This window comes from Coregonus lavaretus (genome assembly GCF_964263955.1).
Source record: "Coregonus lavaretus genome assembly, chromosome: 4".
NCBI lineage: Eukaryota > Metazoa > Chordata > Actinopteri > Salmoniformes > Salmonidae > Coregonus > Coregonus lavaretus.
Genome location: NC_139991.1, coordinates 13,258,465 through 13,276,784, shown reverse-complemented (window position 1 = coordinate 13,276,784; position 18,320 = coordinate 13,258,465). Strand labels below are relative to the sequence as shown.

The 18,320-nt window shown below is 43.1% G+C and overlaps 1 protein-coding gene across 1 annotated transcript in view; it reads right to left on the bottom strand.

Annotated features, from left to right (window-relative positions):
• Positions 1-280: 280 nt before the first annotated feature.
• LOC311127695 (cadherin-17-like) overlaps positions 281-18,320 on the bottom strand; it is a gene marked incomplete at its 5' end in the record, with an annotated part of 33,708 nt that continues 15,668 nt past the window's right edge. Inside the window, 7 exons of the mRNA XM_084159565.1 lie at positions 281-458; positions 763-879; positions 1,502-1,618; positions 7,087-7,326; positions 8,067-8,197; positions 8,334-8,575; positions 18,091-18,282. Of these exons, the coding sequence (XP_084015691.1) occupies positions 358-458; positions 763-879; positions 1,502-1,618; positions 7,087-7,326; positions 8,067-8,197; positions 8,334-8,575; positions 18,091-18,282 (1,140 nt within the window). The 3' untranslated portion in view covers positions 281-357. The remainder of the gene's footprint in view (positions 459-762; positions 880-1,501; positions 1,619-7,086; positions 7,327-8,066; positions 8,198-8,333; positions 8,576-18,090; positions 18,283-18,320) is intronic.

Here is an 18,320-nt window from a genome sequence, read left to right as displayed (position 1 = left end):
CAATTTCAGAAAATCCTAGTTTACCTAAAATGTATCATTGGTGTTTTCGTCGTTGGTGTTACTACTCCTACTGGTGGTACAAAGTTATCATAATGGTGAAAATGATTTAAAGTCATTAAGCTGCCATTAGTTGATTTAGACTGGGAAGATGTACCCAAATACATTTACTGTAAATTAAAAAAACTAGGAAAGTTAAGTACATCTTTTCCCAAATGCACAAATACCACCGCAACCCAAGAACTACCCACTAGGTAAATACTATGCACAGTACTGAATAAACATTCTCACTATATCATTGCTCTACTGTTATGGCCCTGTCCATAAGGGCACAGTCAGAGACATATGCAGGCAGTACCCTCACAGTGAGATCCTCAGGGGCTCTCTCTCCTGGTTGGTTTTGCTCGGCGGTTTGGGGTTCTGGTAGGACAGCCTCACAAACACAACGATTAGAATGATTCCTGGGATAAATAAGAAAGATAAAATTAGGCCCACCATACAAAAATTTCCCATGACTAACTCAAATGTAAGATCCTGAAAAATATCCTAAGTGAACTCAGATCATCATGACACAAAATTACACAAAGGACCATTTTGCTTACACTTGAGGCTCGGTTTCTGTACAAGCACTTTGTGACAACTGCTAATGTAAAATGGGCTTTATAAATACATTTGATTGATTGATTGATTGATTGATTGACTTCGCTGTTTTCACTTGGTATCTTAAAGGTGTTCAGTCTACAGTCCAACAGCAGCTACTCTTACCTATGACCCCAAGGGTTCCCAGAAGGATGCCGACGGTGGACTGGACGGTTGGCATGCCTTGCAGCTGCTTAGCGGCGGTCCTGCAGTTTCCTCTCACATTGCACGGGCACACCGTCACTGTAATTTAAGACACAGTCAACACTACTCACACAGTACAGGGACATATTCAGCTCTCATAAGCACATTACAGATACCCTGAGCAGACCACGATGACAGGGAGAGAACATCTCCATGCCCCTGCGGCCTCAGGATTTTACTAAATCAGTTCAGTGTGCTGTAGAGGGGGGATCACCAGGCAGACTGGGCTGAGACCAGGCTATAACAGGGGGAGAGGGTGCACCTGCGGCCCATCCTGCCCTGAGACTGATTCAGTCTGAACACAATGTCTCAGGATGACCAGTACTCTATTCCAACATGCTGCCATACATCAGGCATATAGGGCAACAAATCGACAGGGATCAATGATGTCCTTTTCTATTTACAAAGCAAATGCTGTCAACCAGATTGAGTTTTGGAGATATTCTGAGGGGTGGGAGGGCCAGGAGAAAACACATGAACACAGACCAAGCATATGCCCAACCCACTCTTATTTGTTTTCAGAGAAAGGACAGACATTACAGAGTAATTACAGCTCCAACATCCCTGTGTGAAAGGAATGCCCAGAAGTGACATTGATTGTAAACAATGTATGTTTCTTAGAGCAATATATTCTGCTTCAACACATATCAATGTGTGTCACCTGGCAGGTTGATGAAGGTGCTCCTGGGAGGAGAGCTGCTGTCAGAGATGGTGAAGGGGACCGTGTAGACCTCAGGAGACAGGTACGGGATGTTCAGGGACAGGTTGGTATGGGTGTCTGGGGAAAGACAGATATTACATTGGTAGCCTATAGTAAACTTTTATGACAAAGGTTTATTGGGCTCCATAACTTTGAAAGGTCCTGTACGTATTCTTGGTAAAATTACGTAATTGTTCACATAACCTTTCCTAGAATCATAATCTATACAAAAGTATGTGGACACCCCTTCAAATTAGTGGATTCTGCTATTTCAGCCACACCCATTGCTGATCGGTGTATAAAATTGAGCACACAGCCATGCAATCTCCATAGACAAACATTGGCAGTAGAATGGCCTTACTGAAGAGCTCAGTGACTTTCAACGTGGCACCGTCATAGGATGCCACCTTTCCAACAAGTCAGTTAATCAAATTTCTGCCCTGCTAGACCTGCCCCAGTCAACTGTAAGTGATGTTATTGTGAAGTGGAAACGTCTAGGATCAACAACGGCTCAGCTGCGAAGTGGTAGGCCACACAAGCTCACAGAACGGGACCGCCAAGTGCTGAAGCGCATAGCGCGTAAAATTCAGCTGTCCTCTGTAGAGGGGGGATCACCAGGCAGACTGGGCTGAGACCAGGCTATGACAGGGGGAGAGGGTGCACCTGCGGCCCATCCTGCCCTGAGACTGAGTCAGTCTGAACACAATGTCTCAGGATGACCAGTACTCTATTCCAACATGCTGCCATACATCAGGCATATAGGGAAACAAATCTACAGGGATCTGTGAGATGTCCTTTTCCATTTACAGAGCAGATGCTGTCAACCAGATTGAGTTTTGGAGATATTCTGAGGGGTGGGAGGGCCAGGAGAAAACACATGAACACAGACCAAGCATATGCCCAACCAAGTCCTATTTGTTTCAGAGAAAGGACAGACATTACAGAGTAATTACAGCTCCAACATCCCAGTGTGAAAGGAAAGCCCAGAAGTGACATTGATTGTAAACAATGTATGTTTTTTTTGATAGTTAAATTGCCCATCGACAAGACTGTAATAACAACACAGCTACCAGAGCGAACAATGGTGGTGCTGACAGAAATGTATATTCTACTGAAAGGAATGGACAACAAATAATGTCCATCTATTGTTCTGTCCTCGGTTGCAACACTCACTACCGAGTTCCAAACTGCCTCTGGAAGCAACGTCAGCACAAGAACTGTTCATCGGGAGCTTCATGAAATGGGTTTCCATGGCCGAACAGCCGCACACAAGCCTAAGATCACCATGCGCAATGCCAGGCGTCAGCAGGAATAGTGTAAAACTCGGCGTCATTGGATTCTGGAACAGTGGAAACGCGTTCTCTGGAGTTATTAATCATACTTCACATTCTGGGTTTGGCGGATGCCAGGAGAACGCTACCTGCCCCAATGCATAGTGCCAACTGTAGTTTGGTGGAGGAGGAATAATGGTCTGGGGCTGTTTTTCATGGTTCGGGCTAGGCCCCTTAGTTCCAGTGAAGGGAAATCTTAACGCTACAGCATACAATGACATTCTAGACAATTCTGTGCGTCCAACTTTGTGACAACAGTTTGGGGAAGGCCCTTTACTGTTTCAGCATGACAATGCCCCCGTGAACAAAGCGAGGTCCATACAGAAATTGTTTGTTGAGATCGGTGTGGAAGAACTTGACTGGCCTGCACAGAGCCCTGACCTCAACCCCACTGAACACCTTTGGGATGAATTGGAACGCCGACTGCGAGCCAGGCCTAATCGCATAACATCAGTGCTCGACCTCATTAATGCTCTTGTGGCTGAATGGAAGCAAGTCCCCGCAGCAATGTTCCAACATCTAGTGGAAAGCCTCCCAAGAAGACTGGAGGCTGTTATAACAGCTAAGGGGGGACCAACTCCATTTTAATGCCCATGATTTTGGAATGAGATGTTCTTTTAAGACCAATTTGATTGACGGTACACAGAAGTATTTTGTCCATTTTGGCTAGCGTCTAACAGCAAAGTAAACATCAGAGGGAAATTCCAAAAGCTCCAAAGCCCGTGCGAGAACGAAAAACATTACCTCAAATATATTTTTAAACATCTGCTTGTCCTCAGTAAAGAGTCCGGGATACAGGCCAATTCAGATAAATAACCGTGGCTGATTGATTAACTAGGTTTTGGCGAACACAAGTAAAATACTGGCATGATCAACAGCCCACATAAATGTTATTCTACATAGCAAAGACCTAGGTTATGGTTATCATACACATTCTGTATGTGTGAGGGACCTGTCTGGTAGACCCTCTGTGACTCAAAACAAACACACTGGCCAATGGGTGACGAAGGTTGGAGGGGGGGGGGGGTTCTAGTGCAAATGCACTGATACTTTATCTAATCTATGAACGAATCCAAAATACAAGCTCCCGTCTCGTAAACAGAGGGTTTACTATCAGACTGTTAGCTGTTATCTGGGGGACCAAAAGCCCCTGGCTGGCCTCAGACACTGGTCCCCTTCATGTGCCTCTGTTCTGAGACTGTGACGCACCTCTGGACAAACACAAAGAAAATTATTATCTTCTTCTATCTTCTACTATTATCACTAAAGGTCCTCAGGTGTGACATTTATTACATATTACACAGCCTTACACAGTTTGACTTGTCATTATGTACCGTGTGTAATGTCAGATGTACAGTGCATTTGGAAAGTATTCAGACCCCTTCCCTTTTTCCACATTTTGTTACATTACAGCCTTATTCTAAAATGGATTAAATTATGTTTTCTTCTTCTCATCAAAATAAAAAACAGAAATAGTATTCAGACCCTTTGCTATGAGACTCGAAAGTGAGCTCCAGTGTATCCTGTTTCCATTGATCATCCTTGAGATGTTTCTACAACTTGATTGGAGTCCACCTGTGGTCAATTCAATTGATTGGACATGATTTGGAAAGGCACACACCTGTCTATATAAGGTCCCACAGTTGACAGTGCATGTCAGAGCAAAAACCAAGAGGTCAAAGGAATTGTCCGTAGAGCTCCGAGACAGGATTGTGTTGAGGCACAGATCTGGGGAAGTGTACCAAAAATATTCTACAGCATTGAAGGTCCCCAAGAACACAGTGGCCTCCATCATTCTTAAATGGAATAAGTTTGGAACCATCAAGACACTTCCTAGAGCTGGCACCCAGCCAAACTGAGCAATCGGCAGAGAAGGGCCTTGGTCAGGGAGGTGACCAAGAACCCGATGGTCACTCTGACAGAGCTCCAGAGTTCCTCTGTGGAGATGGGAGAGCCATCCAGAAGGACAACCATCTCTGCAGCACTCCACCAGTCAGGCCTTTATGGTAAAGTGGCCAGACGGAAGCCAATCCTCAGTAAAAGGCACTTGACAGTCCGCTTGGAGTTGACCAAAAGACACCTAAAGGACTCTCAGACCATGTCAAACAAGATTCTCTGGTCTGATGAAACCAAGATTGAACTCTTTGGCCTGAATGTCAAGCGTCACATCTGGAGGAAACCTGGCACCATCCCATCACCATGTTTTTCAGCGGCAGGGAATGGGAGACTAGTCAGGATCGAGGAAAATATGAACGGAGCAAAGTACAGAGAGATCCTTGATGAAAACCTGCTCCAGAGCACTCAGGACCTCAGACTGGGGCGAAGGTTCATCTTCCAACAGGACAACGACCCACAGCTAAGACAACGCAGGAGTGGCTTCGGGACAAGTCCCTGAATGTCCTTGAGTGGCACAGCCAGAGCCCGGACTTGAATCTGATCGAACATCTCTGGAGAGACCTGAAAATAGCTGTGCAACGACGCTCCCCATCCAACCTGACAGAGCTTGAGAGGATCTGCAGAGAAGAATGGGTGAAACTCCCCAAATACAGGTGTGCCAAGCTTGTAGCGTCATACCCAAGAAGACTCGAGGCTGTAATCGCTGCCAAAGGTGCTTCAACAAAGTACTAAGTAAAGGGTCTGAATACTTATGTAAATGTGATATTTAAGTTATTAATACATTTGCAAACATTTCTAAAAACCTGTTTTTGCTTTGTCATTATGGGGTATTTTTTGTAGATTGATGAAGGGGGAAAAACGATTTCATCCATTTTAGAATAAGGCTGTAACGTAACAAAATGTGGAAAAAGTCAAGGGGTCTGAATACTTTCCGAATGCACTGTATATCATCTCGTGAGGTAAGGCTGCAGCCGGCAGGCTTCAGTGACATAAATAGTAGAGGAGCCCTTGGTCTTCCGCATCCTCAATGGTTCTTATTGTGACTTTTCTTTGATGTCATAATTGACAGGAATAGTGTATATGAGAGTTTTTTTTAACCTGGTTTTATCACGGCCCAGGAATAATGGGAAATATAGAGGTAAATCATTGCTGTATCTATTTATGATTAATTAGAATTGATTGACTGTCTGTTCAGTGGTGGACAGGAACAGTGGAATCTACTGGTACCCTCTCAGGACAATCACGTCACAGCACACTATGTTAGCTTCTCAAAGACAGAGGCTGCGTCACACCTCCGTCACTCCCTCCAGCCTCCCCAGTTGTCAGGGAGGAGGGCGAAGAGCCACAAAGGTGAGGTAAATAGGTGCGCCATGGCACGTGTTATTAGGGACAAGTCTTGCAGCTGCTGGGTGCTGCTGGGAAAAATACACTTTTAGCCTCTTAGCCTTTCAGCCCAGCGGGTCCCAGCTGTGACATCACACAAATTAAAGGGGAAATATAATTACAGCCGGCCTCCGCCTCTTCCATTAATAACGCGTCAGAGAGAAAGGGCGAGAGAAAATCAACGAAAGAGAAAAGGTTGGTGAATCAGAAGAGAGGCTGTGTCAGCACAGCCAAGTCGACAAGTCTGATTACTGTATGTCAGCCTGACACATTACAGACAGGTACAGCGACAGGAAGAGGCAATTAGGCGTATTACTGACACTGCCAAGTCAGACAGCCTCAGAAGAAAGGATGAGGGCAATTTACTTCCACTGCCAGTCAGTGTCTCAGTCCCACTCACTCTAATCCTCTCTACATGTCTCTGTGGATCTACAAGCGGCCTGAATGGATCCCTGAATTACCTCCTACTCACCATTCATCACATTGTAGCAAAACACCCTGGATTGTTATCTTTCCAATGTTATTACAGGTACACATACACGGGTAGCCACAGTGACAGCGTCAGGTCTAACGTCACCATGATGACTCAAATAGAATAAGTGGTCTAATTTGTCACTGTAATTTAGCTGTTTGGCAGTGGTTCTTACACAGACATGACTCAACCAATCCAACACCTCGATCTGGATTGATCCTCCAGAGAGGTTAATGTTTCCTGGGTCCTACTTCCTACAGTATGGTGCTAGCCTACAATGTCATAGCGTTGGGTCACCCTGTCCCGACTACAGTCACTACACCTATAGTATTGTCATGCTGGATTGGTTACTAAAATATCTGATGGGCCAAGAGGTTGTTTTAAGCCTGTGTTGATTTTTCTGTTTGTCTGAAAGAAAATAAAAATGTGTTAGGTTATCTGGATGATGAGGCAGACAGTCGCACCATTGATGGGGGTGAGTTTCCAGTTGCCGCGCACGGTGGCGTCACTGCGCAGGGAGAAGTTGAGCCTGCCACCGTGCTGGGGACCATCACTGTCCCGGGATGCCAGCACCAAGGCCTGGTCCTCCCAGCGAGGTGTACACAGGTACTTCCAGGAGTAGTCCCCCACCAACACAGGACTGTTGTCATTCACATCCAGGATATGTACCGTTACCAGGGTGGAGGCTGACAGAGAAGAGTTCCCTTGGGGGCAAATAGTTCAGTTTTAATAAACATTAGTACCCATTGAATCACTGGAAACAATAGTCCTCGTATTGGGTGCTGCTGGCCTGGCTTTGACAAGCACAGAGAGGGACATTAGAAACCACAACCTCTCTGAACTACAAAGCAGATTTTAAAATGTTTCTGATACCTGTACACTTCGATCCAACCAACATAATACAGGATCTCCTCCACCAATTAACACCACTGTCCTCTCTAGCCTCTACAGGTTTGGACTCAATATGTGAGTCAGAGCCCCCATTCTGCGGGTAATGGACCAGTCTGAATTGGAATAGATCTTTCACTAGACATGATAATAAGTGCATACGAGGGATGAGGGCAGTGGGTAATTGGAGAGGTGCCGTGTGTAGCTCTCAGACCCTGCAGGTCTATCTTCTGTTCTGAGTCATGCTTATCTAGTGTTGGGAGGATTGGAGTTTTCTATACAACATACACCCCCTCCTCACTCCCCACTCTACACCCACCAGCTAGCTGGCTACACACTGGCTGTCACTTCGCATGACTCACTCCTTGCTTATTACATTGTCAGTGAATACTGTGTGGTCTTGAACTCTCAATGGAAGTATTGCTTTAGCCTTGCCTTATTAAATGTGACACCCACTGGGACAAACAGAAGGCCGAGGTCTAAGCTGCCCTGAAGCCTCTGTCTGGAAAGATAGAGAAATATAGAAATAGACATTATTCTCAGAAAATCATCTTACGTCCATCTTCAGCCATGACCTCCATAGTGTAGGTGCTGTTTTCCTCTCTGTCCAAGGCCTGGACGGTCTTCAGCTCACCTGAGTACTTCCCAATGGAGAAATACCTCTTTGTGTCTCCTCTGAGCGAGTATCTGGACAAAAACAAAACCCAAACCATTAGTACGTATTACTTCAGAGTATATGCGGGGTGGGATAACACCCTGAACCATGCCTTTAAATTGTGAATTAATTTTTATTTTTCATTATTTCTGATGAATGATGTTTCACCTGATTGGGTGTGAGTCTGGGTCATATCCACGAATAGTGGCAATAACCCGTCCTGGCTCCTCTCCCTCTCTGACCGTGACCTCGTAGTGGCTCTGGGACAGGATGGGGCCCTCGTTGATATCGTCCACATAGATGGAGACGGTTGCCGTGGACGCTGGGCCATACCTCCCTCGGACCAGGGCCACTGGGTTTTGAGCACTAAGGACCAGGATGTACTCGCTCTCCCGCTCGAAGTCCAGCACCTGCATGCATACAGGTTGCCATAGAAAGGCTGCTCACATGGAAGTGCATGCACTAACATACATGTAGTGTTCTGAGAGCTGTGAAATATGGGAACATAGTGTTCTACATACAGTGCAAGAATGAACACTAGGAAAATAATCATGGGAGGGCTTTACTAACATTTCCTAGAAAACAGCAGACTTTATCTAAAGAGCAAAAAGCAGTCGGTGAATCTGTTGTGAATGTGCCATTTCAGCACTCCATGAGATGCACAGGCTGCTCATTTAGACTGAGCAAAATATCGAACCGCCCCCTCCAGAGGCATGGGATTGTATTACGCTCATTGAGCAAACACAGGAGGTCAGAAAGAGCCTGCATATGTCTGCTGGGAATCGACGCGTTCCACATATTTACAGACTGATCCTACAGCGACTCTAAAGTAAACAAGGCCTCTATAATACCGTCACCTGCATGTGAGACAAGCTGATTTACCGGCAGAGTTTTATTTCCATTGTAAAACAGAAACTGGAATGACAGGGACAGCCATTTGATTCAAGGGTCAACTGACATGAATCATGCTTGTGACGGAGAATCCCGTTAGTGGACAGCCGTTGCTATGCTTACTCTGTGAGTTGTCTACGTTCTGGAGAAATGAAGTGATTGCTGTTGCTAATAACATGTAGCCTGGCCCAAATAGCTACCTCTGTTGCTAGAGAGAAAACACAGACGTTCAGACGTTGATCTGTGTTGGAGTGACTAATGGTGCTGACTGGAGGTGAAGTGCAGGTTTATGTCAGGCAACAACCAGAAGAATCCAACCACCACTCAGCTGCTGTTGCTGGCCTTAAGTTACTGTGTGGAGGGCGGCCCACTCGGTTAAATGGGGACACTTGAAGCATGAGAGTCTCCAGCTCAATGGATTTAAAAAGAAGGAGACGATTACTTGTGATCCCCTCTTTCATATCAAGATCATAATAAGATCAAAGCATTAGTCCAGTGTGTGAGGTTGTGTGTGTGTGTGTGTGTGTGTGTGTGTGTGTGTGTGTGTGTGTGTGTGTGTGTGTGTGTGTGTGTGTGTGTGTGTGTGTGTGTGTATGTGGTATGTGTGTGTTCGTCTGTAATCTCTATTCTTCCCTCTGAAAAGGATTGAATCAGCTATGTGCACCTGCCACCCAGCACACAGCCACTGACCACACACTTTTCTATCCCATCATCTCTAATTCACCATTCATGACGGCAGGTCTGTATGCGTGTGGGAGACATTTCAACAGAACTCATGCTTGACATGGGTCTAGTAAAAGGCCCAGAGTTTTTCCTGATCAAGTCACATAGATTATCATGCTACACCCAACCTCAGACACATCTGCCTACAGCACAGCAGGAGCTGAATATCCACATTGATATCATCTTTACGCTATCAAAACAACTGTAGCACAGCACCAGAGAGCCAGATGAGCTAGTGTTTAGTTAGCAGTGCCTTGCCTATGTGGTTTATAGTGAGTAAACTGCAATTACTTTCTACAGACTAATGGCACTGTGCAATTATTCAATTAGACTTTGTGGAATCTGCTCTTAATAAGACAATGGGACTACCCTCTGGGTTATGTCAGTCTCGCCACAAGGTCACATATTAGTGAGCATGCTCTGATGCACTAACATGCTATTTTATCATTGGCTAGCTTTAAGCGTGTAACTGCTGCACAAACAATACACCATACGTGGTGCTTCAAAATTAGCTACAGTAGGCCTATGTCAGAGCCTTATACGGCTCTGTCATACATTTTATATTGTTACTGTATGTCAGGGTCCATCAGATACAATGCAAAGGGGTTGTGCTCCAGTCCTATATCAGTTTAGACAACTCCTGGTTTACCTCTGTGGAATATGGGTAACATTCCTCTACTCTCATAGAGAGGTAGAACATAGTTGCCACACTTCCAGGGAATTGGGACACACACAATGACAAACACTCCCTCTTTGTCTCCAAAGCCCTCCTGTCCAGGCCAGGGGAGAGCTGAGGCAGGGCGATGCTGAGGCGGGGCTGGGAGGGTGGAGGGGATTACAGGAGACCAGGGAAGAGCCAAAGAGACACCCCAGGGATGGGCTCAGATTATTTTGGGATAAACTCATTTTTTTTGTCATGGCTTATTTTTGGGACACGTGCCGTTGAAATAGCCACGTGTGTGTGTATGAAGAGTTTTGGGGGGTAGATCAGCTTAATATTGCAGATACAATAGATTGTAACTTCCATCAATGTAATTGTCTGCATCACTTCCAATCCCCCATGTTTTTATATATATATATATATATATATATATATATATATATATATATATATATATATATATATATATATACATATATACATACATACATACATACACACATACATACATACACATATACACACATACACACATACTTACATACATACATACATACACATACATATCCTTTAAAAATATATATATATTCCCCTTTATTACTTTCCAACCCTGCCACCCTTTCCCCACTTGGAGTAAACTAGTGAACAACAACACCTAGGCCTCTACTTCCAGCCCATACCCACTATCTATATGTTATGCACACAGTCAATTTTACAGTAATTACATTTTGTTTGTTCTTTCTCCTGAACTTCTTCTACTCTCAACCTCTCCGATCATTTTCATGATGTCCATCCGGTTTGCTTCTATATGCCATATCTTTCTAACTGTGCTCCTTCACAAAAGCTCCCAACCTACAACCCATACACTTATTATGGACACAGCGTGCCTACATTATTAGTTATCTTGTTATTGTTTGTTGTTAGTTGTTATTAGTCCCATCCTTCAATTCCATTCAACACCTCCCATCTATCTTTTAACACCATCCATATAGGATTTCTATTTGCCATATATACACTGCTCAAAAAAATAAAGGGAACACTTAAACAACACAATGTAACTCCAAGTCAATCACACTTCTGTGAAATCAAATTGTCCACTTAGGAAGCAACACTGATTGACAATAAATGTCACATGCTGCTGTGCAAATGGAATAGACAACAGGTGGAAATTATAGGCAATTAGCAAGACACCGCCAATAAAGGACTGGTTTTGCAGGTGGTGACCACAGACCACTTCTCAGTTCCTATGCTTCCTGGCTGATGTTTTGGTCACTTTTGAATGCTGGCGGTGCTTTCACTCTAGTGGTAGCATGAGACGGAGTCTACAACCCACACAAGTGGCTCAGGTAGTGCAGCTCATCCAGGATGGCACATCAATGCGAGCTGTGGCAAGAAGGTTTGCTGTGTCTGTCAGCGTAGTGTCCAGAGCATGGAGGCGCTACCAGGAGACAGGCCAGTACATCAGGAGACGTGGAGGAGGCCGTAGGAGGGCAACAACCCAGCAGCAGGACTGCTACCTCCGCCTTTGTGCAAGGAGGAGCAGGAGGAGCACTGCCAGAGCCCTGCAAAATGACCTCCAGCAGGCCACAAATGTGCATGTGTCTGCTCAAACGGTCAGAAACAGACTCCATGAGGGTGGTATGAGGGCCCGACGTCCACAGGTGGGGGTTGTGCTTACAGCCCAACACCGTGCAGGACGTTTGGCATTTGCCAGAGAACACCAAGATTGGCAAATTCGCCACTGGCGCCCTGTGCTCTTCACAGATGAAAGCAGGTTCACACTGAGCACGTGACAGACGTGACAGAGTCTGGAGACGCCGTGGAGAACGTTCTGCTGCCTGCAACATCCTCCAGCATGACCGGTTTGGCGGTGGTTCAGTCATGGTGTGGGGTGGCATTTCTTTGGGGGGCCGCACAGCCCTCCATGTGCTCGCCAGAGGTAGCCTGACTGCCATTAGGTACCGAGATTAGATCCTCAGACCCCTTGTGAGACCATATGCTGGTGCGGTTGGCCCTGGGTTCCTCCTAATGCAAGACAATGCTAGACCTCATGTGGCTGGAGTGTGTCAGCAGTTCCTGCAAGAGGAAGGCATTGATGCTATGGACTGGCCCGCCCGTTCCCCAGACCTGAATCCAATTGAGCACATCTGGGACATCATGTCTCGCTCCATCCACCAACGCCGCGTTGCACCACAGACTGTACAGGAGTTGGCGGAAGCTTTAGTCCAGGTCTGGGAGGAGATCCCTCAGGAGACCATCCGCCACCTCATCAGGAGCATGCCCAGGCGTTGTAGGGAGGTCATACAGGCACGTGGAGGCCACACACACTACTGAGCCTCATTTTGACTTGTTTTAAGGACATTACACCAAAGTTGGATCAGCCTGTAGTGTGGTTTTCCACTTTAATTTTGAGGGTGACTCCAAATCCAGACCTCCAAGGGTTGATACATTTGATTTCCATTGATAATTTTTGTGTGATTTTGTTGTCAGCACATTCAACTATGTAAAGAAAAAAGTATTTAATAAGATTATTTCATTCATTCAGATCTAGGATGTGTTATTTTAGTGTTCCCTTAATTTTTTTGAGCAGTGTATTTCAACTGTACTGTGATGTCTTACAAAAGTTCTGAACCTTTCTATTCTCATTGTTTCTACAGATTGTGAATTGAAAATAAACATTTTTGCTAACAGTATTATTATGTTATTGATCGATTGACTATGACTTTTCAGATCACCCAGTAGTGCTATCTGCAGGGTTAGCTCCAGGTAAATAAGGCAATCCTTTAGCCATTCCTGGACCTGTGTCCAAAAACAAGCTACAAATGGACAGTTCCAAAACAAATGATCTAATGAATCTGTCTCTTCGCAGCAAAATCTGCAGAGCTGGGAAGATTGTATCCCCCATATAAATAACATTCTATTAGTAGCAAGAATTTTATATAATAATTTAAATTGAAAGATTCTAAGTTTTGAATCCGGTGTCGTTTTGCGTATCAGTTCATAAACACTATGCCATGGGATCGGTACGTCAAAAATCTCTTCCCAACTATTTTGCAATCAATATGGGACGGCTGTCAATCCTTTGGTCCTTAAATTAAACTGATATACCTTTTTATTTATCACAGTTTTCCTTAACCAATTATGTTCTTTAATGCAAGGCCGACAGACAAGTTCCTTACTTTCTCCTCCTTCCACTTTCCTCTTCCATTTTTGCGGTAAGGCTGCAATTATTTGGTTGTATTTTTGGGTAGAGCAGACATTTCCATATGTTTTTGTTAGCTGCATGTGTGACATAACTCCACCAGTCCTACCGATGATATCATTTACAAAGATTATACCTTTTTTAAACATTTTGTCAAAAAAAAGAAGGTTTTTTGTCAATTAGTATATTTGAGTTTAACCACAATATTTGTTGCATTATTTGTTCTGTCATTTCTGGAGGATTAAATTGAAATTGCAACCAACTTTCTATGGCTTGTTTTAGAAATAGTGATATCTGGGAGATGATTTCCTTTTCAAATAACTGAAAGTGAGTGGTTGTAATCTGAATAAAGGGAAAAAGGCCATTCTTGAATATTGGGTGAGACAATTTTACTAATTTGCTAGAGAACCAGTTTGGATTTAAGTATAACTTTTGTATGACTGAAGCTTTTAGTGATAGGTCTGATGCTTTAATATTTAATCATTTCTGTCCTCCGAATTCATATTCATTATATAAATAGGCCCATTTAATTTTGTCTGGCTTGCCGTTCCAAATCAAATTGAAAACATTTTTCTCATATAATTAAAAAAACTGTTCGCTAGGCGTAGGCAAGACCATAAGCAAATAGTTAAACTGGGATAATACTAAAGAGTTAATCAGGGTGATTTTTCCACAAATTGACAGGCACCCACCTTTCCATGGTAGCAAGATCTTATCTATTTTTGCTAACTTTCTATTATAATTTATTGAAGTGAGATCATTTATTTCCTTTGGGATATGTATTCCGAGTATATCCACATCACCATCAGACCATTTTATTGGTAAACTACATGGCAATGTAAAAATATTATATAAGTATTTTTTATTGATCCAATACGTATTATAGTACATTTGTCATAATTTGATTTTAATCCAGAGAGGTTAGAAAATGTATCTAGATCCTCTATGAGGCTGTGGAGTGATTCTAGTTGTGGATTTAAAAGAAAACATGAATCATCAGCGTAGAATGACACCTTTGTTTTTAAGCCCTGGATTTCTATTCCCCTGATATTATTGTTGGATCTGATTTTAATAGCTAACATCTCGATGGCCACAATAAATAGATATGCCGATAGTTGACAACGTTGTTTCACTCCTCTTGACAGTTTAAAACTTTCTGAGAAATAGCCATTATTTACTATTTTACACCTAGGGTTACTATACAAGATTTTGACCCATTTTATAAGAGATTCACCAAAATTGAAATGCTCCAGGCATTTATATATAAACTCCAGTCGTACTTTATCAAATGCCTTTTCGAAGTCTGCTATGAATAGCAGGCCTGGTTTCTCAGATTTTCCATAATGTTCTATTGTTTCCAATACTTGCCTTATATTATCTCCAATGTATCTTCCTTGTAAAAAACCTGTCTGATTAGAATGAATAATATCCGACAATACCTTTTTAATTCTATGCGCTATACATTTTGCTAGAATTTTTGCATCACAACACTGAAGTGTAAGGGGCCTCCAATTTTTTTAATGGACTGGATCTTTATATTTTCCACTTGTATCCTGTTTCAGTAATAATGAGATCTTCTTCTTGAGTGTCAGATAATCTACCATTTACATACAGTGGGGAAAAAGAGTACAGACAAAATGAGAAAAAGAAATCCAGAAAATCACATTGTAGGATTTTTAATGAATTTATTTGCAAATTATGGCGGAAAATAAGTATTTGGTCAATAACAAAAGTTTCTCAATACTTTGTTATATACCCTTTGTTGGCAATGACACAGGTCAAACGTTTTCTGTAAGTCTTCACAAGGTTTTCACACACTGTTGCTGGTATTTTGGCCCATTCCTCCATGCAGATCTCCTCTAGAGCAGTGATGTTTTAGGGCTGTCGCTGGGCAACATGGACTTTCAACTCCCTCCAAAGATTTTCTATGGGGTTGAGATCTGGAGACTGGCTAGGCCACTCCAGGACCTTGAAATGCTTCTTACGAAGCCACTCCTTCGTTGCCCGGGCGGTGTGTTTGGGATCATTGTCATGCTGAAAGACCCAGCCACGTTTCATCTTCAATGCCCTTGCTGATGGAAGGAGGTTTTCACTCAAAATCTCACGATACATGGCCCCATTCATTCTTTCCTTTACACGGATCAGTCGTCCTGGTCCCTTTGCAGAAAAACAGCCCCAAAGCATGATGTTTCCACCCCCATGCTTCACAGTAGGTATGGTGCTCTTTGGATGCAACTCAGCATTCTTTGTCCTCCAAACACGACGAGTTGAGTTTTTACCATAAAGTTATATTTTGGTTTCATCTGACCATATGACATTCTCCCAATCCTCTTCTGGATCATCCAAATGCACTCTAGCAAACTTCAGACGGGCCTGGACATGTACTGGCTTAAGCAGGGGGACACGTCTGGCACTGCAGGATTTGAGTCTCTGGCGGCGTAGTGTGTTACTGATGGTAGGCTTTGTTACTTTGGTCCCAGCTCTCTACAGGTCATTCACTAGGTCCCCCCGTGTGGTTCTGGGATTTTTGCTCACTGTTCTTGTGATCATTTTGACTCCACGGGGTGAGATCTTGCGTGGAGCCCCAGATCGAGGGAGATTATCAGTGGTCTTGTATGTCTTCCATTTCCTAATAATTGCTCCCACAGTTGATTTCTTCAAACCTAGCTGCTTACCTATTGCAGATTCAGTCTTCCCAGCCTGGTGCAGGTCTACAATTGTGTTTCTTGTGTCCTTTGACAGCTCTTTGGTCTTGGCCATAGTGGAGTTTGGAGTGTGACTGTTTGAGGTTGTGGACAGGTGTCTTTTATACTGATAACAAGTTCAAACAGGTTCCATTAATACAGGTAACGAGTGGAGGACAGAGGAGCCTTAAAGAAGAAGTTACAGGTCTGTGAGAGCCAGAAATCTTGCTTGTTTGTAGGTGACCAAATACTTATTTTCCACCATAATTTGCAAATAAATTCATAAAAAATCCTACAATGTGATTTACTGGATTTGTTTTTCTCAATTTGTCTGTCATAGTTGACGTGTACCTATGATGAAAATTACATGCCTCTCTCATCTTTTCAAGTGGGAGAACTTGCACAATTGGTGGCTGACTAAATACTTTTTTTCCCCACTGTAGGAGTGGTTAAAACATGCTAATAGTGGTCCTCTTAGTATATCAAAAAAGGTTTGGTATACTTCGACTGGTATGCCATCCAACCCTGGAGTTTTCCCAGACTTAAAGTATTTAATTGCATCCAGAAGTTCCTCCTCTGTAATTTCACCTTCACATGAGTCTTTCTGTTTGGCTGTTAATTTTACATTATCAATAGAAAAAAAATCTCTACAATTAGCTTCAGTTAGAGGAGATGGAGGTGACTGAAACTGAATCTTTCTTGAATGAGTTTCTCCATTTCTTTTTGTTTTTCCTCTAATTTATTCTGAGCCTCTATGTTACAGTTTTTATTGCCATCTATCTGTTCTGTTAGACTTTCTATTTCCTTTGTTAGTATAAACTCTTTTGACCTAAATTGCTTTTGTTTTTGAGATGAGTACTGAATTGCATGGCCTCTAAAGGCAAATTTAAAGGTGTCCCATACAATAAGGGGATTTGCTGTACCTATGTTATGTCGGAAAAAGTCAGTTATAAATTCCTTTGTCCTAGTTAAAAATAAATTATCATCCAATAGGCTTTGATTAAATTTCCAATATCCTCGCCCACGTGAAAATTCAGTAAGAGTAATGTATATGCCAATTATATGATGGTCCAACCACATTCTGTCCCCTATCAACACTTTTTAAACTTTTGGTGCCAACGAGAATGAGATAAGAAAGAAGTCAAGACGACTAGCTTGATTGAGTCTCCGCCATGTATATCTCACTAGATCAGGATATTTAAGCCTCCATATATCTACTAGTTCTAATGTATCCATGACATTCACGATTTCCTTAAGAGCATGTGGGTGATTGTTTGTGGTGTGATTTCCTTTACAGTCCATTGAGCTATTTAAAACAGTATTATAATCCCCCACCATAATAATTTTGTCTTGAATTGCTTGCAGGGTTGATAATTTATTATATATATTGTCAAAGAAGTGTGGATCATCATTATTTGGTCCATAAATGTTAATGAGCCATATCTGTTTATTGTCCAATAACATATTTAAAATAATCCATCTACCTTGCATATCTATTTGGACAATTTGCACATTCGGATCGAAATTACTATTAATTAATATCATCACCCCTTTTGAATTTCTTTGCCCATGGGAGAAGTATATTTCGCCCCCCCATTCCTTTTTCCACGCAACTTCATCTAGAATTGTTGAAGATATTATTACTATGTTGAGATCATGTTAAAATGCATCCTATTCATCGACATCTAGGGCTCTCTGGGTTGTGTGTTATTTGTGAATGAACAAGAGAGAATAGAGACTGTTGAATGAAGGAGATGGCCGTACCTTGGAGAGGATGATTGAAACCTCATTGGTCTGCTTGTCTGTGACCAGCGTGAACACCTCCTCCTCGTTGCCAGACTCCAGCCTGTAATTCACCTGCCAGCTGTCTCCTCCCCTCTCATCAGCATCCCACGCCGACACCACCATTACCGTGGCTCCCAAAGGAGCATCCTCTGCCAGGTGGAAGGGTCCGTACTAGGAGAGAGGGGGAGGAGGGAGAGAGAAAGGTGAGA